The sequence below is a fragment of the Oncorhynchus clarkii genome, chromosome 23 (assembly GCF_045791955.1).
Source record: "Oncorhynchus clarkii lewisi isolate Uvic-CL-2024 chromosome 23, UVic_Ocla_1.0, whole genome shotgun sequence".
NCBI classification, from domain to species: domain Eukaryota; kingdom Metazoa; phylum Chordata; class Actinopteri; order Salmoniformes; family Salmonidae; genus Oncorhynchus; species Oncorhynchus clarkii.
The window spans coordinates 25,241,619-25,267,207 of record NC_092169.1 but is presented as its reverse complement, the minus strand read 5'-3'; the positions used below and the strand labels follow the sequence as shown (position 1 = coordinate 25,267,207).

Here is a 25,589-nt window from a genome sequence, read left to right as displayed (position 1 = left end):
TCTTTAATTTCTAATTGGTTCTGGTTTAAGTCTTTTTGTGGGATGTTTTTGTATAGATTATCAAAGTAAGTTTTCCAAATTCCTACATCTTGTATGGCTAATTCTTGTGGCTTTGTTGTGCTTAAATTGTTCCACATGTCCCAGAACTGATTTTGGTCAATTGCGTTTTCAATTTCATCAAGTGTCTTGTTGGTATAATTCAATTTCTTGCATTTCAGTGTTTGTTTATACTGTTTCAGAGTTTCAAAGTATTCATATCGTAGCTCTGGGTTGTTTTGCTGCTTATGTTTTTTGTTTGACATTTGTCTTAGGTGTTTTCTAATTGTTTTACATTCATTATCAAACCATTTGTCAGAAACGTTTTGATTTTTGCTTCTGATGTTGCATTGCTTTGGTTTTCTCAAATTTGCTTTCGATGCTGCTTTTTGGAATATGCAGTTGATGTTTTGGGTAGCTGAATTGACACCATCTTTATTGTTTTGGTACTGTGAGTTATTGAAAAACTGTATAGAGTTCATCATTTCATTTGAGTTCAATGTTTCAATGAATGCCTCTGCACTGTTTGGAGCCCATCTGAACGATTGGTTTATGTTGTAAAGATTATTGGGCTGTTTTTTTGAATGAATATTGCCGGTTAATTTCTTCAGAAACACGTTGATCTGACTGTGATCTGACAATGGTGTCTGTGGTCTGACAGTGAATGCACTAATGGAGGAGGGGTCAATGTCAGTGATGGCATAATCGACTACACTTGTCCCAAGAGCTGAGCAGTAAGTAAACTGACCTAAAGAGTCCCCTCTGATTCTACCATTAAGCATGTACAGGCCTAAGGCTCGACAGAGATGTACTAACTCTTTTCCATTTTTGTTCAGTATTTGGTCAGGACTGTTTCTATTATTTATAATAGGGCTACTGTACAAGGAGGGGTGTCCAAATATGTGGTGGTTACCTCCCGCATCAGTGTAGTCAGGCTCAGAACCTGTTCTTGCATTGAAATCTCCACAAAGAAGCACTTTACCCTGCGCCTGAAATGTAATGATTTCTGTCTGGAGATTGTCAAAAAACTGATCATCATAATATGATGAATCTGAAGGAGGAGCATAAGCTGCACATATGTATACATCATTGTCACAATAGATTGTACCTTTGTTAAGTTTTAGCCAAATGTGAGTGGTACCTTTTTTCATTTCATTCAGTGCTAAGTCCTGCTTATGCCAAATGATGATTCCACCTGAGTCTCGGCCCCGTTTAACATTTTTATGTTTGATTGATGGTAGTAAACTTTCTCTATAGCCTGAGGGACACTGAGTATCTATGTCTCCACGACACCATGTTTCCAGTAGGATTATGATGTCCTGTCCCTTGATGTTTTTAATCAATTCTGGATTAGTTGTTTTATAACCAAAATGTGAAGAGTATAGGCCCTGGATATTCCAAGAGCTGATAGTTAATGATCTCATTTATAATAAGTGATATTCACTGGTTTGAGTAAAGTACATCGAAAAAAACAAAAAAAATAAAATACTATATATATATATATATATATATACACATATACATACATACACACATACATACATATATATATATATATATATATATATATATACACATATACATATATATATACATACATACACATATACATACATATACATATATATATACATACATACACATACACATACATACATATATATACATACACATACATATACACACATACATACATACATACACACACACACACACACACACACACACATACATATATGTATATATATATACATACACATACACATATATATACATATATACACATATACACATATATATATATATATATATATATACACATACATATATACACATACATGCACATACACATATACACACATACATACATACATACACACACACGCGCACACACACACACACACACACCATTACATATAATAATTATTATAATACCGGTGTCAATACATTTAGGAATATTTGTAAACAAATTAATAAGAATGGAATAAGATTGCACTGTACTTATTTTATGTGCAATCTGCAACCCTGTGTGTTTGTGTGTGTGTGTGTGTGCGTGTGCGTGCCCGTGTGTGAATTAAAGGGACTGTCTAGCTCAGTAGTCTGCATATTAGTTGCAGTAGTTGGCGCACCTCTCCTATCTCTGATTGTTCTAGGGGTCTTCTGCCAGAGGTTACCTCAGCATATGTAGGCTGACGATCTAATTGATACATGGTGTGGACTGCATCATGTGGTCTACTTCCCTGAAGGGCAGTGTTCTGACCGACCCTGGAGTAGTGGTCAGAGCTGTGTTGTGATGGGCTGGGTCTAGTAGAGCTGTGTTGTGATGGGACAGGTCTAGTAGAGCTGTGTTGTGATGGGCCGGGTCTAGTAGAGCTGTGTTGTGATGGGCCGGGTCTAGTAGAGCTGTGTTGTGATGGGCCGGGTCTAGTAGAGCTGTGTTGTGATGGGCCGGGTCTAGTAGAGCTTTGTTGTGATGGGCCAGGTCTAGTAGAGCTGTGTTGTGATGGGCCAGGTCTAGTAGAGCTGTGTTGTGATGGGCCGGGTCTAGTAGAGCTGTGTTGGGATGGGCCGGGTCTAGTAGAGCTGTGTTGTGAAGGGCCGGGTCTAGTAGAGCTGTGTTGTGATGGGCCTGGTCTAGTAGAGCTGTGCTGTAATAAGCCATGTCTGGCTCTTTTCTCCTCGGGATGGTGGAGGTACTGTTGTTTCAGAAGGTGGGGCGGGGGACCTTTGTTGCTGGGGTGATGGGTGTGTGGGTCCCTGCCAAGTGTTGCATCTTTTAGGTCCTTGGCAAAGGTTCTGATACTGTCCTGATCAAGATGTATATTATCATATAAGTGTTGACATGTCAGAGTGGGGTGGTGAGCCGTTCTGACGTTGAGCAGTGAGGCACAGTCCACAGTGATCTGTTGATTTATTTTGTCGATCAACTTTTCTGGGAAGTCTTTTCTTGGTAGGAGGGTGGACACAACTATATTGGTTGTTGGGAACATAGCCTGTGCCCGTTCTGCCACTCTTCTCACTGCCCCAGATACATTTTCACCTTTGGCATGAAGGTCGTTTGTGCCAGTGTGGATGATGATGTTGTCAGGGGTGTCAATCCTGGTCTGACTGAGTAGCTGCATTGCACTCTCAGTTGTAGGACACCAGAACTTATACACCTGGTGTCTAGGGAATAATCTTTCCTGGACTAAGAACTTCCCATTTGAATCAATTAGAATTGCAGTTGTGGGTGATTGTCTGGGTGGAGCAGACTGGGAGGCTGGTATTCTGACCTGGGCTGGAGCAGACTGGGAGGCTGGTAGGTTAACCTGGGCTGGAGCAGACTGGGAGGCTGGTATTCTGACCTGGGCTGGAGCAGACTGGGAGGCTGGTAGGTTGACCTGGGCTGGAGCAGACTGGGAGGCTGGTAGGTTAACCTGGGCTGGAGCAGACTGGGAGGCTGGTATTCTGACCTGGGCTGGAGCAGACTGGGAGGCTGGTAGGTTGACCTGGGCTGGAGCAGACTGAGAGGCTGGTAGGTTGACCTGGGCTGGAGCAGACTGGTAGGCTGGTGCAGTGTCATCCGGCTGTGTAGTGGAGGCCATGCTGGTCTCAGGTTCTGCTTGTGTTGTACCAAGCTGGTGGACATGTTCTCTAGATGCAGAGGACACAATGACTCTCTGCCGGTTGAGGGTGTCAATGTACCTCTCTTTTTGTTCGAGCTCCTTTCTTGTTGTGCTCAGATGGTCTCTGAGGTCATCATTTGTCTGACTCAGCTTGTCCATTCTGCTTTCTAATTTAGCTATGGATGCTCTGCTCTCCTCCCTGAACTGTTTCATCTCTTCTTTGAGTTTCTGGACAGTGTCCTCCTCTTGAAGCTTGTTCTCTCTGAGTTCTATGACCTCTGCTTCGACTAGAGAGAGGGTGTTGTGGAAACGTTGCATAGCAGGTGTTCTTATTGAAATTGTCATGTCCTTGACTCTGTCTGCTGCAGGTGAGGTAGGTAAAGGGACGTTGAGGGCTTCCTGCTGGGTCACAGAGACCATTGGGGTCTGCTTTTCTCCATCTCCCTCCTTGACTTTTTCCTCATTTTCTGAGATGATGTCAGCGTCTTCTTTTAGGGTAGCAAACCTATTCTCAAAAGCCTGGAGGCTTGAATCATTGCCTTGTATCAATACAGTTCCATTATTATATAAGTTTACTGTTTGATATGTGTTGCTCTGGTCAGCTTCTTCAAAAATGCTGATCTGACATCCTTGGCTGATGCCCCTCTTTTTTGAGAAAGGGAAATGGTTGCAAATAACCTTTTTCCATATGTTCCCTCGATTGGTATTAAAAATTAAATTTGCTCTTGTTTTGTAACTGGTAAGATCTGCAAACAGGCATTCATGGTTCTGTCCCATCAACAAACCTTTGAAACTTTTCTTAGCTTTCTCTGTTTGGATGTCTGGTGGGTAAACAATTTCCATAGCAATGCTGGTGATGTTGGCTACAATGTTGCAATAGAAGTGCTGTTTCTTGTATAATGCTCTCTTGTTTCTTCAGAGGACTGTTTCACTTTGTTGTCCTTTTTTCTTTTCCTTTTTTCTTCTGTCCTTATTTTGTCTTCCTTTCTTCTGTTAACTAGATATTTTTTTGTTATTCTTTGTAAGCTAGCTAGCTTCTTCCAGGAGAGTCCTTAGCAACTGCTTAGCAACATGTAAACAATTCAGCTAACAATTCAGCTAGCTAAGATAACTGTATAATTTTATGAAAAATAGTTACTTTTTCCGAATCCTGTCTTTTTGGTTTGTTGCTTCTATTGTCTTCTATTGAGTCTTGCAGTTTTCTTTTGATTTTTTCGATGTACTTCACTCTAAAAAACCCTCTCTCTCTCTCTCTCTCTCTCTCTCTCTCTCTCTCTCTCTCTCTCTCTCTCTCTCTCTCTCTCTCTCTCTCTCTCTCTCTCTCTCTCTCTCTCTCTCTCTCTCTCTCTCTCTCTCTCTCTCTCTCTCTCTCTCTCTCTCTCTCTCTCTCTCTCTCTCTCTCTCTCTCTCTCTCTCTCTCTCTCTCTCTCTCTCTCTCTCTCTCTCTCTCTCTCTCTCTCTCTCTCTCTCTCTCTCTCTCTCTCTCTCTCTCTCTCTCTCTCTCTCTCTCTCTCTCATGTATCTTAAGGACCATTAAAAAAAGGTTATATAATTGCACCAGAAAAGGGTTCCACTATGGTTACAACCCTTTTGGGAGCTATATAGAAACCTTTAGTAGCTACTATCTTGACTCATCGCTACAACTCCCGTACTGGCTCAGGAGAGACGAAGGTTGAAAGTCATGCGTCCTCCGATACACAACCCAACCAAGCCACACTGCTTCTTAACACAGCGCCATCCAACCCGGAAGCCAGCGGCACCAATGTGTCGGGGGAAACACCGCGCACTTGGCAACCTTGGTTAGCTCGCACTGCGCCCGGCCCGCCACACGAGTCTCTGGTGTGCGATGAGACAAGGATTTCCCTACCGGCCAAACCCTCCCTACCCCGGACGACGCTAGGCCAATTGTGTGTCGCCCCACGGACATCCCAGTCGCGGCCGGTTACGACAGAGCCTGGGCGCAGCTGGCGCTGGTGGCACAGCTGGCGCTGCAGTACAGCGCCCTTAACCACTACGCCAGAGGGTTCTGTATTCTATACTGTTAAAATTCCATAGGCGTTATTATTGTGCTAATTGACAAGTTGAATCAGGTGTGCTAGCTTTGGAACAGCTGGGGGTCCCTGAGGAGAAAATTGTTAACCACTGACTTAGTCGACCGTTCTCAATTGACACAAGACCATACGTGACTCTTTCACAAGACACAGTCAATGGCCATAGTCATATATAGCATGTAATGGCATAACACAACAGATTAGATCAACTGGAATGACTCTCACTCAGTTGCACAATAAGAGCTGTGAGCAAACCACACCCCTAAATATTCGATTGAACCACTGAAGGGTTCTTTGATTCACTATGGTTCCACATAAAACCATCACCCTTCCCAAAGAACTCTTAGTGTGCAGGAATAGGCATACGTTGTTATTAGAAAATGGTTTAACTATCCCAAACTAGTGTTAAGCAATTAGTTATTTTTGAGTTCAGTTCGGTTTCGGTTTGATAATTTTTTTAAATCACTGTTTTCAATTATTTTTTTAAACATGAAAATGCAGTATGCATTATGTGGGTTGAATAATGTAACAAAACAGAATAAAACAATTAATACAAGTCCCATGATGGTAGTGATGCCCATTACTGCTTATCACTTATTAACCATCATTTATTCACAATACTTTACTTTTATTTCAGTTGTTGCATTACATTTGTTTTATTTGATTACTTTATTACTTCATTCTCATCTCTACAGAGCTGCTGCCTATGCTGTCTTACAAAATCACTATTTTAGTAGTTCTTCAAAGTAAATAAGGCCTACCTTTGCCTAGTTAAATAAAGGTTAAATAAAATGTTTTTAAATAATTTTATGACTGCTGAATACCAACTATCAATCACTTAGATCATGCATTTTCAGGTAGAGAGACCTCGCAAAGCAACTGCTGTCATTCTCGATAGCACATTCTTCTATATTTTACTTAGGTGTAAACGCAATGGATTATGGTCTCTTCCTCCCTTTCTATCACTCCTCCGTTTTTCCCAAATTGTCTTTCTCTCTCTCATTCTAGTACTCTCACTTTTACTCTCTCTCTCTAACTCTGCATAGGTACACAAGCACACACACACAGATCTACCTGTGAACTTGTTGACTCCAGCCTGCTCTGCGACGTTGGACAGGGCGATGATGCCTCGGGAGAGGTCACTGGCAGCTTCATCCATTTCTATCAGGGCATGGGGAGCCACGTTACCACTAGCATAGTTAGCTATGTAGATGGCATAACGACCTGTACCCTAGAGACAAGAAGACATGGACTTTGAGTTAGATTTAAGTTACCGCTGGTAAATTTGGTTATTAAAACAACCATGTATGAAGAGAAGAACATAGGTGAAGTTTGTAACAGTATTTAGAAGATGGCATAACGATATGTACCATATGAAAGGAGAAGGAATTATTTGGATAAGACTTTAGTAAGCAACGTGAACAAACATTGTCCATGGCATCACATCCAGTTCCATAAGGAAGGAGAGACATGAAAAGTTGGAACCATTGACTGCACAAAAAGGTTGGAACTCTAGACCCCTATCTTTCACTCATCTAACTCAACCCTTATCCTTGTTCCCTAATTACCTACTCAGTTCCCCACACACATACAATTTTCTCTTCACCTCTCTACCCGTCTCCCTTCTCTCTCTTTCTTTCATCCTACAATCTTTCTCTCTCCCTCTTTCTGTCTTCTTACTCCATCTTTCTTTCCTTCCCTCTCTTTTCTCTCCAGCCCTCCATATCATTCCCTCCTCTCTCCTTCTCTCACTCTCCTCCTTCCATCTTTCTCTTCATCCCTTTGGAGGTTAATTTCACACTCCATTATCAGTGAGGGTCCCTGCAGACATAAAGGCACAGACGGAACCACCCTAATAGATTACACACTACCATTACAATGCGCTAAGTTACCCACTGGCCCTTACACACACACACACACACACATCAAATCAAAGTTTATTGGTCGCGTACACAGATTTGCAGATGTTACGGCAGGTGCAGCGTAATATTTGTGTTTCTAGATCTAACAGCGCAGTAATAATACCTAGAAAACAAAACGCACATAATTCAAAAGTAAAAATTAAAGAAATTAAGAATATATACAGTTGAAGTCGGAAGTTCACATACACTTTAGCCAAATGCATTTAAACTCAGTTTTTCACAATTCCTGACATTTAATTCTAGTAAAAATTCCCTGTCTTAGGTCAGTTAGGATCACCACTTTATTTTAATGTAAAATGTCAGAATAAAAGTAGAGAGAATGATTTATTTCCCAGTGGGACAGAAGTTTACATACACTCAATTGGTATTCGGTAGCATTGCTTTTAAATTGTTTACCTTGGGTCAAACATTTCAGGTCTTCCACAAGCTTCCCACAATAAGTTGGGTGAATTTTGGCCCATTCCTCCTGACAGCTGGTGTAACTGAGTCAGGTTCGTAGGCCTCCTTGTTCACACACACTTTTTCAGTTCTGCCCCCAATTTTCTATAGGATTGAGGTCAGGGCGTTGTGATGGCCACTCCAATACATTGACTTTGTTTAAGCCATTTTGCCACAACTTTGGAAGTATGCTTGGGGTCAATGTCCATTTGGAAGACCCATTTGCAAGCAAGCTTTAACTTCCTGACGGATGTCTTGAAATGTTGCTTCAATATACCCACATAAATTTAGTGTATTTTGTGAAGTGCACAAGTCACACCTGCAGCAAAGCACCCACACAACAGAATGCTGCCACCCCCTGTAAGGGTTTTCCTCCTCCTCTTCGTCTAAGGAGAAGAAGCGAGAAGGATCGGAGGACCAATGCGCAGCGTGGTAAGTGTCCATGGTTGTTTATTTAAAAAACATAAACTGAACACTATGAATACAAAAACAATAAACGTGAACAAACCAAAACAGTACCGTGTGGCGACAAACACAGACACGGAAACAATCACCCACAAAACAACAGTAAAACCCAGGCTACCTAAGTATGATTCTCTATCAGAGACAACTAACGACACCTGCCTCTGATTGAGAACCATACTAGGCCGAACACAGAAAAACAAAACATAGAATGCCCACCCAACTCACGTCCTGACCAACTAAAACAAACAAATAACACAAGAACTAGGGTCAGAACGTGACACCCCCGTGCTTCACGGTTGGGACGGTGTTCTTCGGCTTGCAAGCCTCCCCTTTTTCCTCCAAACAAAACGATGGTTATAATGGCCAAACAGTTCTATTTTTGTTTCATCAGACCAGAGGACATTTCTCCAAAAAGTACCATCTTTGTCGCCATGTGCAGTTGCAGTTGCTGAGCGGTCTTTCAGGTGATGTCGATGTAGGACTCGTTTTACTGTGGATATAGATACTTTTGTACCGGTTTCTTCCAGCATCTTAACAAGGTCCTTGTTCTGGGATTGATTTGCACTTTTTGCACCAAAGTACGTTCCTCTCCAGGAGACAGAACACGTCTCCTTCCTGAGCGTTATGACGGCTGCATGGTCCCATGGTGTTTATTCTTGCATACTATTGTTTGTACAGATGAACGTGTTACCTTCAAGTGTTTGGAAATTGCTCCCAAGGATGAACCAGACTTGTGGAGAGCTCCATTTTTTTCTGAGGTCCTGGCTGATTTCTTTTGATTTTCCAATGACGTCAAGCAAAGAGGCACTGAGTTTGAAGGTAGGCGTTGAAATATATTCACAGGTACACCTCCAATTGACTCAAATTATGTCAATTAGCCTATCAGAAGCTTCTAAAGCCATGACATCATTTTCCAAGCTGTTTAAAGGCACAGTCAACTTAGTGTATGTAAATTTCTGACCCACCGGAATTGTGATACAGTGAATTATAACAGAAATAATCTGTCTGTAAATAATTGTTAGAAAAATAACTTGTGTCATGCACAAAGTAGATGTCCTATCTGAATTGCCAAAACTAGAGTTGGTTAACAAGAAATTTGTGGAGTGGTTGAAAAACAAGTTTTAACCTGTTGAGTGTAGGGGGCAGTATTTTGATGTTTGGATGAAAAACGTACCCAAATGAAACTGCCTATTTCTCAGGCCCAGAATCTTGAATATGCATATAATTAGGATTAATATAATAATTATCAGATTAGGATATAAAACACTCTAAAGGTTCCAAAACTGTCAAAATATTGTATGTGAGTATAACAGAACTGATATTGCAGGCGAAAACCTGAGGAAAATCCAATCCGGAGGTGCTGTTTTTCCTGAAAGCTCTCTGTTCCATTGCCTGCCTTCGCTCCATTTAAAGGGATATCAACCAGATTCCTTTTCCTATGGCTTCCACATGTTGTGAACAGTCTTTAGACATAGTTTGAGGCTTTTATTCTGAAAAAAATGAGCGAGAAAGATCACATTTCTGTCATTGTATGGCTGGGAGCCAGCAGAGTGTTGCATGCGCAACAGCTTGGAGCAGACTTTTTCTCTCTCTCTCCTATTGAAGAAGGTACAGTCCAGTTGAAATATTATCGATTATATATTTTAAAAATAACCTAAGGATTGTTCCCAAAGAAGATATTCTGTTTACAGGAAACTCACTCTACATCCTTAGATGAAGTTGCGTGGAAAAAAGGAATGGAGCGGTGAAATAATTTTCTGTCATGGACACGGTAACTCAAAAGGAGGTGATAATATTAATTTACAAAAATGTCGATCTGAATGTGCAACTAGTTAGGAATGATGTGCAAGGAAGGTGGATCTTTATTAATATGAAAGTGGATGAAAAATACATTTGGATCATTAACTTGTTTGGGATAGGGGGCAGCATTTTCACTTTTGGATGAATAGCGTGCCCAGAGTGAACTGCCTCCTACTCAGTCCCAGATGCTAATACATGCATATTATTATTAGTATTGGATAGAAAACACTCTGGAGTTTCTAAAACTGTTTGAATGATGTCTGTGAGTATAACATAACTCATATGGCAGGCGAAAACCTAAGAAAAATTCAACCAGGAAGTGGGAAATCTGGTTGGATTGGCGGAGATCTTTGTGGGCTATACTCGACCTTGTCTCAGGATGGTAAGTTGGTGGTTGAAGATATCCCTCTAGTGCTGTGGGGGCTGTGCTTTGGCAAAGTGGGTGGGGTTATATCCTTCCTGTTTGGCCCTGTCCGGGGGTGTCATCGGATGGGGCCACAGTGTCTCCTGACCCCTCCTGTCTCAGCCTCCAGTATTTATGCTGCAGTAGTTTATGTGTCGGGGGGCTAGGGTCAGTTTGTTATATCTGGAGTACTTCTCCTGTCCTATCCGGTGTCCTGTGTGAATTTAAGTATGCTCTCTCTCTAATTCTCTCTTTCTTTCTCTCTCTCGGAGGACCTGAGCCCTAGGACCATGCCTCAGGACTACCTGACACGATGACTCCTTGCTGTCCCCAGTCCACCTGGCCATGCTGCTGCTCCAGTTTCAACTGTTCTGCCTGTGATTATTATTATTTGACCATGCTGGTAATTTATGAACATTTGAACATCTTGGCCATGTTCTGTTAAAATCTCCACCCGGCACAGCCAGAAGAGGACTGGCCACCCCACAGCCTGGTTCCTCTCTAGGTTTCTTCCTAGGTTTTGGCCTTTCTAGGGAGTTTTTCTTAGCCACCGTGCTTCTACACCTGCATTGCTTGCGGTTTGGGGTTTTAGGCTGGGTTTCTGTACAGCACTTTGAGATATCAGCTGATGTACGAAGGGCTATATAAATACATTTGATTTGATTTGTTTTGATTTATGTTTGTAGTTTTTCAAAGCTTGGCCTACCAAATACACAGTGTCTATGGGGTCAAGTTGCACTTCCTAAGGCTTCCACTAGATGTCAACCGTCTTTAGAAACTTGTTTCAGGCTTCTGCTATAAAGGAGGGGAGAATGGGAGCTGAATGAGTCAGTGGTCTGTCAGAGTGTCTCAGGCTCGTGACGCGCGGTCCCGACAGAGTTAGCTCTCGTTCCAGTGCTTTTCTACAGACAATGGAATTCTCCGGTTGGAACATTATTGCATTTTTTCTGTTTAAAACATCGTAAAGATTGATTCCATACATCGTTTGACATGTTTCTACAACCTGTAACGGAACTTTTCGAGTTTTTGTCTGGACGTAATGCTCGCACCTCATGAAGATGGATTACTGGGCTGAACACGCTAACAACAAGTGGCTATTTGGACATAAATAATGGACTTTATGGAACAAATCAGTTATTTATTGTCGAACTGGGATTCATGGGAGTGCATTCTGATGACGATCATCAAAGGTAAGTGAATATTTATAATGTTATTTCTAACCTCTGTTGACTCCAACTTGGCGGATATTTCTTTGGCTGGATTGGGCTCTGAGCGCCGTACTCAGATTATGCTTTTTCTGTAAAGTTTTTTTTAAATCTGACACAGCGGTTGCATTAACTTCTTAAGGTATAGAGGGCAGCATTTTCACTTTTGGATAAATAGCGTGCCCAATTTCAACTTCCTGCTACTCATGCCAAGAATATAAGATATGCATATTATTAGTAGATTTGGATAGAAAACACTCTGAAGTTTCTAAAACTGTTTGAATCATGTCTGTGACTATAACAGAACTTATGTAGCAGGCAATGCCCTGAGGACTAACCATTCAGAAATATTTTATTTTTTTGAGGTCTCTGTCTGTTCATTGAGTCCTCATTGGCAAACAATATTTCTTAGGAACTTGTTTTCAGTTCCTACCACTTCCACTGGATGTCACCAGTCTTTGGAATTTGGTTGAGGTTATTCCTTTGTGCAATGAAGAAGTCTGGCCATCTAGGAACTGCGTAACACTGTTGAGAGTTGCGCAAGACTTGAAAAGTAGCTTGGTTTGTTGTGTTCCTGTATTGAACACAGATAGACCCGTCTTCAATTTGATCGATTATTAACGTTTAAAAATACCTAAAGTTGTATTACAAAAGTAGTTTGAAATATTTTGGCAAAGTTTATAGGCAACTTTTGAAATATTTTGTAGTGACGTTGCACATTTTGGAAGCTGTTTTTCTGGATCAAATGGGCCAAATAAATTGACATTTTGGATATATATGGACGGAATTAATCGAACAAAAGGACCAATTGTTATGCTTATGGGACATATTGGAGTGCAGCTTTAATTTAGTATTTTACATGTGTGATTTAATGAAAGTTTGATTTTTATATCATTTTTTTTTTATTTGCCGCGCTGCATTTTCCCTGGCTTATGCCCAAGTGGGACGCAAGCGTCCTCTATACCATAAGAAGTTAAGGAGAAGTCTATCTTTAATTCTGTGAATAACACTTGTATCTTTTATCAATGTTTATTATGAGTATTTCTGGGATTTGATGTGGCTATCTGGAATCAAAACATTACTGCATGTAACGCGCCAATGTAAACTGAGATTTTTGGATATAAATATGCACATTATCGAACAAAACATACATGTATTGTGTAACATGATGTCCTATGAGTGTTATCTGATGAAGATCATCAAAGGTTAGTGATTAATTTGATCTATATTTCTGCTTTTTGTGATACAAGTGTTATTCACAGAATTAAAGATAGACTTCTCCTTAACTTCTTATGGTATGGAAAAATGGCTGTGCGTTTTTGTGACTTGTCTCTGACCTAACATATGTCGTGCTTTCGCTGTAAAGCCTTTTTGAAATCGGACACGATGGGTAGATTAACAAGAAGTTTCTTTCATTTTCTGTATTGGACTTGTTAATGTGTGAAAGCTACAATATTTTTGAATTCCGCGTGCTGCCTTTTCAGCGGAATGTTGTCGAGGGGTTCTGCTAGTGGAACACCTGCGCTAGAAAGGTTAATCTATATGGTCCAAATCAGGATGATCCATACTTCTTTGAAAATATTTAGACCAATTTATTGAACTTACAGCCAACAAATGATCAAATCATTCTGGTAGGAGACTATAAAACAGTGTTAAATACCTCAATGGACTGTAAAGGAAATCACTCTACAAACTATTATCACCGTGCCGTTAGGAAATCACAAATATTCTGGACACATTAGAAATAGTGGATATTTGTAGACTAAAAAACCCCGACCTAGAGAGATATACATGGAGGAGACTTAATCAAACTAGCCGTCTTGACTACTTTCTTGTCTCTTTCTCTCTTTCTCTCTTGCATCAAAGGTGAAAAAAGTTTTAATAGGAGACAGAACGCGATCGGATCATCACCTAATTGGCCTTCACATAACCCTTATAGAATTTCCACATGGACAGGGATATTGGAAATGTAATCAAAGTTTACTGGAGGACCACTCATTTTTAACTAAGACAAAATAATTTATAACTGAATTTTTACAGTATAATATAGGAACAGCAAATTCACTTATTGTTTGGGATACCTTCAGATGTCATTCAATTCAATATTCATCAATAATAAAAAAGCAGTTTCTGGCTAAAGAGACAAGACTAACAAGGGAAATACATGAACTAATAGTACAGGTAGATAGCAATAAAAATGATGTTACAGAGACAAAATAAGTTAGAGGAAAAACAAAAAGAACTTGAGGAACTTCTTCAAGAACGATCTAATGAAATATATTACAAAAATAAAGCAAACTGGATGGAATATGAAGAAAAATGCACAAAATTCTTCCTGAATCTCCAACACAGGAACGCTAACAAAAATAATTAGCAGAAACTCGTTACTGAAGTCATCTATGATTCTCCGAATGATATTTTAAAAGAGGAAGCTAAATATTTTAAGCAGATGTTCTCTTTTCCGTCTCATCCTCTCCCACTGAATGAAGATTACGGTAAGCAATTATTTCCAAATAAAACAAAAAATTGAAAAATTAACAAATGTACAGAAAGATCAGTGCGAAGGCCAAATTATAGAGGAATAACTTTGAGGCTATTAAATCCTTTCAGTCTGGAAAAACCCCAGAGCTTGATTGCATACTGGTAGAGGTCTATCAAGCCTTTTTTGATATACTAAAAGCGCCATTGTTAGATTGTTTTAATTAATCCTATAGAAATGGTCTGTCAGGTACTAAGCAGGAAGGTCTTATTTCACTATTATTAAAACAAGACCCAGATGGCAAATATAAAGATCCAGTCTATCTAAAAATACACGACAGCGACTCTTCCACCTCAGGCTGAAGAAATTCGGCTGAAATTTGCCTGCTTCTACGGAAGCACCATCGAGAGAATACTGTGGGACTGCATCACAGCCTGGTATGGAATCTCCACCACCGCGGACCGTTAGGAACTACAGAGGGTGGTACGCTCAGCCAAACGCAGCATTGGGTGCACACTGCCTGCCCTCCAAGACACCTACAACAACAGATGTCACAGGAAGGCCAAGAAGATCATCCGGGACATCAGCCACCTGAGCCACGGCCTGTTCTCCTCGCATCCATCACTTTGACGCACGCAGTACAGGAGCATCGTGGCTAAAACTAAGAGACTGGGCAATAGCTTCTACCCCCAGACAATCAGCTCGGAGCTTAACAATTTTACTATACACTGCAACTACATCTGTGACCCTGTGCATGTGACTAAATCCAATCTAATCTAATTTCCACTGCGGGACTAAAATGAAAAGGACTGTTAAAGAATGTAAATGTCACCACCAGCATCAGATCGTCACAGCTCACTCTCTCAGCACATCCATCTCAGGTAATAGAAACAAACACACACACACACACACACACGTATGATTTAGTGCTGCAGGCTCCAAGGCCATTGAAAATTAGTTACTGGTGTTAAAAGTCAGTGGTTTTCAGTAATGATGCTTCACTCACGCTCATTTCTGTAACCAGTCATTACAGATCAGGAGACTATACATAATGTGTGTGGTTGTGTGTGTGTGTGTACATGCATGCATGAATGGCTGTGTGGGCATGTGTGTGTGCGTGTTTTGAAGGCCTTTCGCATTGTGACGTTGTTTGACTTAGGGAGGCTATTACAGTCAACAAATCAACTTTGACATTCGGGTAGGACCAAATATTCACATTTGGAGCTAAAAGTGTAAATAGTTTCCAGATAGCTCTTTATACCAAAGCTCATTTTCGGTCACTAGTCTTTGTCTGAAAGTGGTCCTGTTTCAGTGTCATCTATCACTTACACATGTCTTAAATCAATAGCTTCCCTTCATCAGTTTGGAAAAGACAAATGATGGAACTTCCCTCCCAAGGAGACTAAAAAACACACATACAGAGGCATGCACACACACACATATACAGAGGCACGTATGCGGAATACACACACACTGAAGGAGACTAAGAAAGATGCAGTGGTCTAGATGAGTAATTATATCTCTGAGTGAGTGATAGAAGTCTATTTAGAAGTAAATAACACCAAACACATTCATCTTTCTACCTTTTTTTTCTCTTTTCCCCCACACTTTCAGTGGCCTTTTTGTGATATGAGTCCAAATTTGAGATTTTTGGTTCCAGCCTCCGTGTCCTTGTGAGACGCGGAGTAGGTGAACGGATGATCTCCACATGTGCGGTTCCCACCATGAAGCATGGAGAAGGAGTTGTAATGGTGTGGGGGTGCTTTGCTGGTGACACTGTCTGAGATTTATTTAGAATTCAAGGCACAATTAACCAGCATGGGATTTACCATCCCATCTGGTTTGTGCTTAGTGGGACTATCATTTGTTTTTCAACAGGACAATGACCCAAAACACACCTCCAGGCTGTGTAAGGGCTATTTGCCAAGAATAGTGATGGAGTATTGCATCAAATGACCTGGCCTCCACAATCACCCGACCTCAATCCAATTGAGATGGTTTGGGATGAGTTGGACCGCAGATTGTAGGAAAAGCAGCCAACAAGTGCTCAGCATATGTGGGAACTCCTTCAAGACTGTTGGAAAAGAATTGCAGGTGAAGCTGGTTGAGAGAATGCCAAGAGTGTGTGTGCAAAGCTGTCAAGGCAAAGAGTGGCTACCTTGAAGAATCTAAAATATATGTTGATTTATTTAACACATTTTTGGTTACTACATGATTCCATATGTGCTATTTCATAGTTTCATGCCTTGTAGAAAATAGTACAATAAAGAAAAACCCTTGAATGACTAGGTGTTTCCAAACTTTTGACTGGTACTGTATACAATACATACATACATACTGCAACATATTTTATGTAAAAAAAAATCTCTGCGACTCTGGGAATTGTGGTCTTCAAGAGCTTTTGACTGTGATTTGGTGTTCCCCTGAAAGGGGGAACAAGACAGAGTGGTTCACATCTTAGGCCGTATTACAACATTTTTCTCTGTCTTTCCCCCCTTTTTTCACACTGTCTTTCACTATAAAGTGTGTTAGGGACGTGAGTGATACAAAATTGAAGTTGATTGATCAGTTGAATTTCCTACCACATACAAATGTGCTATATCTTAATTTGATCTGTGTTGTCAAATGGAATTTTCCTGTGCAGCAGGAAATGCAAACAGTGTATACAAGGTTTAAAAGGCTTCTGAAGTTTGTAATTTCCACCTAAGAAAATGTCAGACTTGATTAACAAAAGATGTATCAACCCTTACAAAAATTTCAATTAATTATAATGCAGGAATATTTTCCTGCTGTGAGAAACTGCTCAAACCAGTGGCTTTTATAACCTTGTGATGCTGCTCCAATGGGGCTATAATGTATATATTATATATCATATTACAGTACAATGATGAGAAATCTCCATTACATGAGGCGGGCTCACATCCTGCTCATCAATGACTGCTGTAAACTTAACTCCAACTGTGGATGGGAGAATAAGAAGGTCCTCTCAGAAAGTATAGGAGAGGTAGATTTTTACAGCTAAAGGAAAATGCTTTATTCTCTCATCCATCTCATGAAATGAACACACACACGCACGCACATGCCCGTGCGCAAACACACACACAGTACACACACACAATACACACACTCAAGGAGACCACACACTCAAGGAGACTAAGAGTTTGGACCGTTGTAAAGGTATTGTCATATTAAAAGGAGATCTCTTCCTATGGGCTTGGCTCCTCTCCCATGCCCAGTCAGATGAGACTGCAGTCAGAAAATCGATTCTAATACCGTCCGTACTGTACCTCACTGGGTAACAGCTTTATCCCTCAACCTGGGGTGGGGTAGAGAGGACTGCAGTCATGATTACAGAAATATGCTGTTCTGCCTATCTCCATTTGGCCCATACACTGGCCATCCATTGCCACATTATTTTACTGTGTGTGTGTGTGTGTGTGTGTGTGTGTGTGCATGCAAGTGCATGCATGCATGCATGTTTGTTTAAATGTGTGTGTTTGTCTGTGTCATTGTATTTTGTGTGTATGCGTGTCTGTGTGTAGACATAATTTCTCCCCTTGTATGTCAGTCTGTAGAATGAACGAGCCCATTGTTTTGTAATTACAGCGGTGCACTGAGCAAAAGAGGAGACGGAACACCACATCTCTCTTCTAATGAACTGTCATAACACACACTGAGGAGGGCGGGACACACAGCAAGCATGAATTATGACTACGCACCTACAGTCACACAAACACACACACACACACACACACACACAGACACACACACAAATATAAAACCCACATCATAATATGGGCTGGGAGAAGAGACACTAAACAGAAAGCCTGAGTTATTGTTGATATGCTCAAATGAGATAAGAGGTTAGTAATGGGGTGTAAAGGACAGAAACTGACATAGAAAGACAGATCTGTTTAGAGAGAGCTGTGTTTTGTGAGTTCTGTAGTGCGAGTGTGTTTCTCAGTCTGAGCGTGTGTGTGTGTGTGTGTGTGTGTGTGGCTCTTGTACCTTTCGGTCTATGCAGGCTACAGATCGTCCAGCCAAGCGGTTGGCTACATCGCGGTGTTCGTTAATATCGTCGTTTAACAGATCTTCAAACCGGCCATTACGGAACTTAAAGAGCTTATCAGAGTAGGTGGCACGACCTTCAGGAGAGGAGGAGGATAGGAGAGGAGAGGAGGTGGAGGAGGAGGAGGAGGAGAGGAAAGAAGAGGGGAGGGGAGAAGAAAAGAGAAAAGAAAAGAACAGAGAATATTTTAGATTTAAATGAAGATAAAACATCTAGAATCCTATACAACCATTTTGGGGGTAAATAAAGTAAAGAGAAAATGATAAAGCTGTGATATTGTAGTTTTGGCAGTCAGTCCTATAAACTCTCAGAAGATTAATAGCGACACAAAGTCCTTATCTGTTACCTGATGAAGTCTGTGATTAGAAATGTTTATCTCTGTTATATTGATCCTCCCTTCTGTGTTTGTGTCTGAAGAGAGATGGGAGGACATGATCCGTGTGTATGTGTGTGTGTACTCGTGTGTGTGTATTATTGCATGTGCGGGTGTATGTACAGTATGTATGCTTAAACGTATGCATGCATCTCTGTGTGTGTGTGTATGCATGTCTACCTGAGAAGGCGTTGTTGGTATTGAGCACATAGATCTCCTCTCTTCCGTCTCCATCAATGTCGCAGGCTGTCACTCCGATGGCATTGCCTTGGCGATCTCTCAGAGCATAGAAAGGGGAGCTACGGTTGTCAACAGCAATGTTGACCAGTCTCTTCCTCTGCTTGTCGTACTTCAGAACCAGGTTAGGACCATTGTACCTGTAAGAGACCAACAACAGAGTTAAAGGCTGCACATCATGTAAACCCTTTGAGGTAGGCAATAGCCACATCAGAGTTACAGGGCACAGAGTTCCAGTGTTAACTTTAATATTTGCATAAATAATCGTTACCTTTTCATGGACATTATTCTAAAGGAAGTTTTGAGAGATCCCACTTGAAGATTTGTGAGGCATTGTTAGGGCAAATAGTACCTGTTTTAAGAAGAGTTAATTGTCGCCCATAGGGCTGCACCTACAATCATCAATCAATCATGGGGGAACAGGGAGTAATTGCCTTCTTGTATTTACTCGCCTCAAGATCATGTTAACCCTCTGAGCTAAAGTTGAGGTATTAGTAAACACCAGTTTATGTCTTATACCTTCAGGTATTTAGAGTAATGTAAAAAGGTTCAAGCCCCATCTAAGGCTCATAAGAGTTCCCTTAGAAAAGTCTGTTTCTAAAACTGTGTGTAGATACTACAGTAGTTATAGGCTGGATGTTATAGGTTGTCGATGTTATTTCTTAAAAGTCTATGCCGTTTGGGGGGGGTTCTAAGCTGACATATATCTAGGAAATATAAGAAAGCTTTGGAAATATTTGTAGTTTTTTTGACACATTTAACCCCTTATTTTTATAGGCCCATGACACCATCATGTTCGTGAAAGTCTACCCTGGGGTCATATTCGTTTGTAGCCCAAACGGTTCGGACACCACAGACAAAAGTTGGCAAATTAGCGTTACTGATTTCAGACAAGTCCCGTGAGGCTTGTGGGGGTCGTAGAGCAAAACAGAAAACACCATCATATTTGTGAGTCTCCCCTTTCTATATAATGGTATTAGTTTGTAGGCCAAACCGTTCAAATGCTACAGTTGTTTTTGTGAGAAGACGGATTTCCGGATGTCTGTTGGTCTGAAACAGTGCTGTAGCTCTGACACTTTCCATCGCAGATGCAGCAGTGAAACATAGGCAGATGCGGAGAATTGAGACACAGCCCATGCAAAAACACAGATATCTCAAGCTTAAACCGATGGATTCTTTATGTTACTTAGATTCAATCAACTGTACAGTGCCTTGCGAAAGTATTCGGCCCCCTTGAACTTTGCGACCTTTTGCCACATTTCAGGCTTCAAACATAAAGATATAAAACTGTGTTTTTTTGTGGAGAATCAACAACAAGTGGGACACAATCATGAAGTGGAACAACATTTATTGGATATTTCAAACTTTTTTAACAAATCAAAAACTGAAAAATTGGGCGTGCAAAATGATTCAGCCCCTTTACTTTCAGTGCAGCAAACTCTCTCCAGAAGTTCAGTGAGGATCTCTGAATGATCCAATGTTGACCTAAATGACTAATGATGATAAATACAATCCACCTGTGTGTAATCAAGTCTCCGTATAAATGCACCTGCACTGTGATAGTCTCAGAGGTCCGTTAAAAGCGCAGAGAGCATCATGAAGAACAAGGAACACACCAGGCAGGTCCGAGATACTGTTGTGAAGAAGTTTAAAGCCGGATTTGGATACAAAAGATTTCCCAAGCTTTAAACATCCCAAGGAGCACTGTGCAAGCGATAATATTGAAATGGAAGGAGTATCAGACCACTGCAAATCTACCAAGCCCTGGCCGTCCCTCTAAACTTTCAGCTCATACAAGGAGAAGACTGATCAGAGATGCAGCCAAGAGGCCCATGATCACTCTGGATGAACAAGAAGAAAGCCATTTCTTAAAGATATCCATAAAAAGTGTTGTTTAAAGTTTGCCACAAGCCACCTGGGAGACACACCAAACATGTGGAAGAAGGTGCTCTGGTCAGATGAAACCAAAAGTGAACTTTTTGGCAACAATGCAAAACGTTATGTTTGGCGTAAAAGCAACACAGCTCATCACACTGAACACACCATCCCCACTGTCAAACATGGTGGTGGCAGCATCATGGTTTGGGCCTGCTTTTCTTCAGCAGGGACAGGGAAGATGGTTAAAATTGATGGGAAGATGGATGGAGCCAAATGCAGGACCATTCTGGAAGAAAACCTGATGGAGTCTGCAAAAGACCTGAGACTGGGACGGAGATTTGTCTTCCAACAAGACAATGATCCAAAACATAAAGCAAAATCTACAATGGAATGGTTCAAAAATAAACATATCCAGGTGTTAGAATGGCCAAGTCAAAGTCCAGACCTGAATCCAATCGAGAATCTGTGGAAAGAACTGAAAACTGCTGTTCACAAATGCTCTCCATCCAACCTCACTGAGCTCGAGCTGTTTTGCAAGGAGGAATGGGAAAAAATGTCAGTCTCTCGATGTGCAAAACTGATAGAGACATACCCCAAGCGACTTACAGCTGTAATCGCAGCAAAAGGTGGCGCTACAAAGTATTAACTTAAGGGGGCTGAATAATTTTGCACGCCCAATTTTTCAGTTTTTGATTTGTTAAAAAAGTTTGAAATATCCAATAAATGTCGTTCCACTTCATGATTGTGTCCCACTTGTTGTTGATTCTTCACAAAAAAAATACAGTTTTATATCTTTATGTTTGAAGCCTAAAATGTGGCAAAAGGTCGCAAAGTTCAAGGGGGCCGAATACTTTCGCAAGGCACTGTATTTATAAAGCCCTTTTAACATCAGATGTCACAAAGTGCTATACACACACCGGTACACATAGGCTGGATGTTATAGGCAGTAGATGTTATAGGCTGTTTGTTATAGGCTGTAGATGTTAAAGGCTGGATGCTATAGGCCATAGATGGAGCAGAGAGATGATGGGAGGTCAAACAGAGTAAACCTCTCATTTATGGACACTTATCTGACGATCAGTGCTATCCATCATCCTTGGGACGTCCCAACCCTAAAACTTAAACCTTAAATTTAACCCCTCCCCTTACCCTTAACCATAACCATGACTCTTACTTTAACCATTTTAAAATGTCAACCTCAATTGGGTAGGGACGTCCCGGGGATCCCGGATAGCACATACCCTTATCTGACCTCAGGAATTCACCGACAACCTGTCTCATACTTTGACTATAGATGTGTTCTATGGAGCATAGACATACATTAAACTGTGTCTCATCTCGGCAACCCAGAACCAAATATCGCGTGAGATCTGGTTCTGGGGAGAGAGGTTGAGACTGAACTATGTCAAAATATGTGTCTATGGAATAATAATTCTGCTCAAAGATATACATGTATACAGTAGGCTATGTCCCAGTATTTTATGTCTGAGGGACAGGTTTACTTCCAAAGTGCCAGGTTTTTTCAGCGAGGTTAAAACACCAAAAAATAAAATCTAAAACATTAAACTATGTTCATTTACAATTTACTTTTTTATATATCTCACCATTATTTAATCTGTGTCCTCAATGTTCCCTTTTGAAAATATATGCACCTGATTCAAATCTGGCCATTTGTCATGAATAATGAATAAAGGAGAAGAGAAGGGGATCTTCAGACAATGTGAAGGTTACCAGCCTGCTCTGATGAAAGGTTTGATGCCAAAACATCTTGTTTTTAAGAATAAAGGACCACTTCTTATTGAACTTCCAATCACTTAACTTCAACTAGATGCCACACTTCACTAAACTATATCATAGTCATGGGATGACAGTGCTTAATTTCACCATCCCTGTCTCTGCCCCTCCCTCCACTCTCCTGTATACTGCAGTCTCGCCAAACCTCTATCAGTGTAGCGCCATCCAGCATTATCCATTCTCATGAGCACCACTTGTCGAAGACTCAGGACACCCTTATACACTTTCATCCTGTAAAACACTTTCTTTTTCATCCTTGTTCAGCCCTTCTCTCTCTTCCATTAGCTCAGAAAATGACAGATCTCTTCCCCCCTTTTCTTGTACATTTAGCTAAGTGAGTGACAGAACACTTCCTACCCTCAATCTGGTCCTCTTGGTCAGAAATGACAGATCCCTTTCCCCTTATGTTTAGTTCAGTGAAGTAAAGATACCTTAACATAAGAGCAAGAGCTACGGACCTATTTAAACTTTAGTTAAACAAACGATAGATCACTTTCCATTTTTCCCACCTTGTTGGGGTTATTGGAGAGATCACTATCTTGTCTTGGAATCGCTGTAATTGTCTCTTAGGTCCATAAATGGAAGAAAGCGTTTTACTGCTATAAACTCCCTGATTCTCCTGTTACTGTGAGAACAAATCAATTTTCCTCTTGAAACAGAATGGGATTTCACATTTTATAACAGAGAAGACATTTTGTTATGTAATTATCTGTAATAGACATAATTTGTGATAGTACCACCTTGTATTTCACTTACTGTTGAAGCATGTCATGGTGGATTTTCTTGAGGCAGGAGTGAATTTAAACAGAATAGAGGTTGTTTTAAGTTTGTTTCTGTAATGTTACATAAAGGTTGATGTCATTTTGGCCACCCTGTGAATTTTCTATAAAACATGCCCTTGTGGATTTTCTTGAAGCAGGAATAAATGTAACAAGGTCAAACATAATTGAGAGTATATTGAATAGGCTGTTTTATAACAGTTTTGACCAGAGTCATATACAGTGCCTTCAGAAAGTATTCAGACCCCTTGACTTTTTCCACATTTTGTTACAGCCTTATTCTACAACGGATTAAATAAAAACAAATCATCAGCAATCTACACACAATACCCCATAAAGACAAAGCAAAAACAGGTTTTTAGAAAATGTTGCAAATTGATTAAAAAAATAATATTCCTTATTTACTACGTATTCAGAATCTTTGCTATGAGACTCAAAATTGAGCTCAGGTGCACCTGTTTCCATTGACGTCTGGAGGAAACCTGGTACCATCCCTACGGTGAAGCATGGTGGTGGCCACATAATGTTGTGGGGATGTTTTTCAATGGCAGGGACTGGGAGACTAGCCAGGATCGAGGCAAAGATGAACGAAGCAAAGTACAGAGACATCCTTGACATCCTGCTCCAGAGAGCTCAGGACCTCAGACTGGGGTGAAGGTTCACCTTCCAACAGGACAACAACCCTAAGCACACAGCCAATACAATGCAAGGGTGACTTCGGGACAAGGCTCTGAATGTCCTTGAGTGGCCCAGCCAGAGCCCCGACTTGAACCGGATCAAACATCTCTGGAGAGACCTGAATATAGCTGTGCAGCAACGGTCCCTTTCCAACCTGACAGAGCTTGAGAGGATCTGCAGAAAAGAATGGGAGAAACTCCCCAAATACAGGTGTGCCAAGCTTGTAGTGTCATACCAAAGAAGCCTCGAGGCTGTAATCGCTGCCAAAGGTGCTTTAACGAGGTACTGAGTAAAGGGTCTGAATCCTTACGTAAATGTGATATTTCAGTTTTTTATTTTTATAAATGGGTAAAAATGTGTGCCACTTTCTCAATAATTGACGCTTCTGCGTTGTGCTGTTTATTTATAATAGTTTTCAAAACCAATGACGATGTCCAGTGAAAGCATATATGCAATTTATTTACACAACAACAGTATAGACTTGGAAACACAAACCTCTACGGGATCAGTGTCCCTATACCAGGACTGTTGACCTAAAGGGCCCTAATGTGATTAGCATGACGTTGTAAGTAACAACAAACTTTCCTGGACATAGACATGTCTTATATGGGCAGAAATCTTACATTTGTGTTAATCTAACTGCACTGTCCAATTTACAGTAGCTATTACAGTAAAAAATGCCATGCTATTGTTTGAGGAGAGTGTACAACAACAAAAAACTTTTATCACGGCAACTGGCTTGCTACACCTCTGAGGGTAAATAAGTTATTCTAAGTTCTTTTGACTGGTTCTGAGACCTTCTAACTTACTCACCTGGCTATGAACATCTCCAGATCATCCACTGCTTCCTATGTCTAACATATTCTGGATCTGACACATTCTGACTGGTTCTGACCAATTCTGACTAGTTCTGATTAGTTCTAATGACCATGTCACTCACTCACCCGGCTACAAACATCTCAAGGTCTCCATCGTTGTCTACGTCGGTGACAGCCACTCCGTAGTTAAGCTGGGTGGGATTGTTGTCATAGTCCGGAGGAAGCATAGTCTCTGTGACCGCTGAGAACATGGGCTCTGACCGTTGGGCCGCAGAGAGGACAGGGAGGAATATACACACCCACAGGGACATCATCACCTGCAGACAGAATCACAACCTTAGGGATGCAAAATTTTAGCATCGTTCCTTTTCTGGAAATCCTGGTTGGAAAATTCTACATTTTCTGCATATTCCCTTCCGATTCCGGAAATCTTCTAAGCAGGACTTCTGGATAACCTTTATATTTTGGTCAAGTTAGCATAATTTTGCAACCCTCCACACCCTCAGAACAGCTGGGCAGTGGAGGTGAAAATATGACATCACATTGACATCACATTCTG

At 40.9% G+C, this 25,589-nt stretch overlaps 1 protein-coding gene across 1 annotated transcript in view; it reads right to left on the bottom strand.

The window, feature by feature from the left end:
• LOC139381628 (cartilage acidic protein 1b) overlaps positions 1–25,344 on the bottom strand; it is a 51,542-nt gene extending 26,198 nt beyond the window's left edge. The window contains exons 1-4 of the mRNA XM_071125293.1: positions 25,157–25,344; positions 19,027–19,223; positions 18,413–18,549; positions 6,767–6,923 (exon numbers count right to left, since the gene is read on the bottom strand). Of these exons, the coding sequence (XP_070981394.1) occupies positions 6,767–6,923; positions 18,413–18,549; positions 19,027–19,223; positions 25,157–25,344 (679 nt within the window). The remainder of the gene's footprint in view (positions 1–6,766; positions 6,924–18,412; positions 18,550–19,026; positions 19,224–25,156) is intronic.
• Positions 25,345–25,589: the final 245 nt, after the last annotated feature.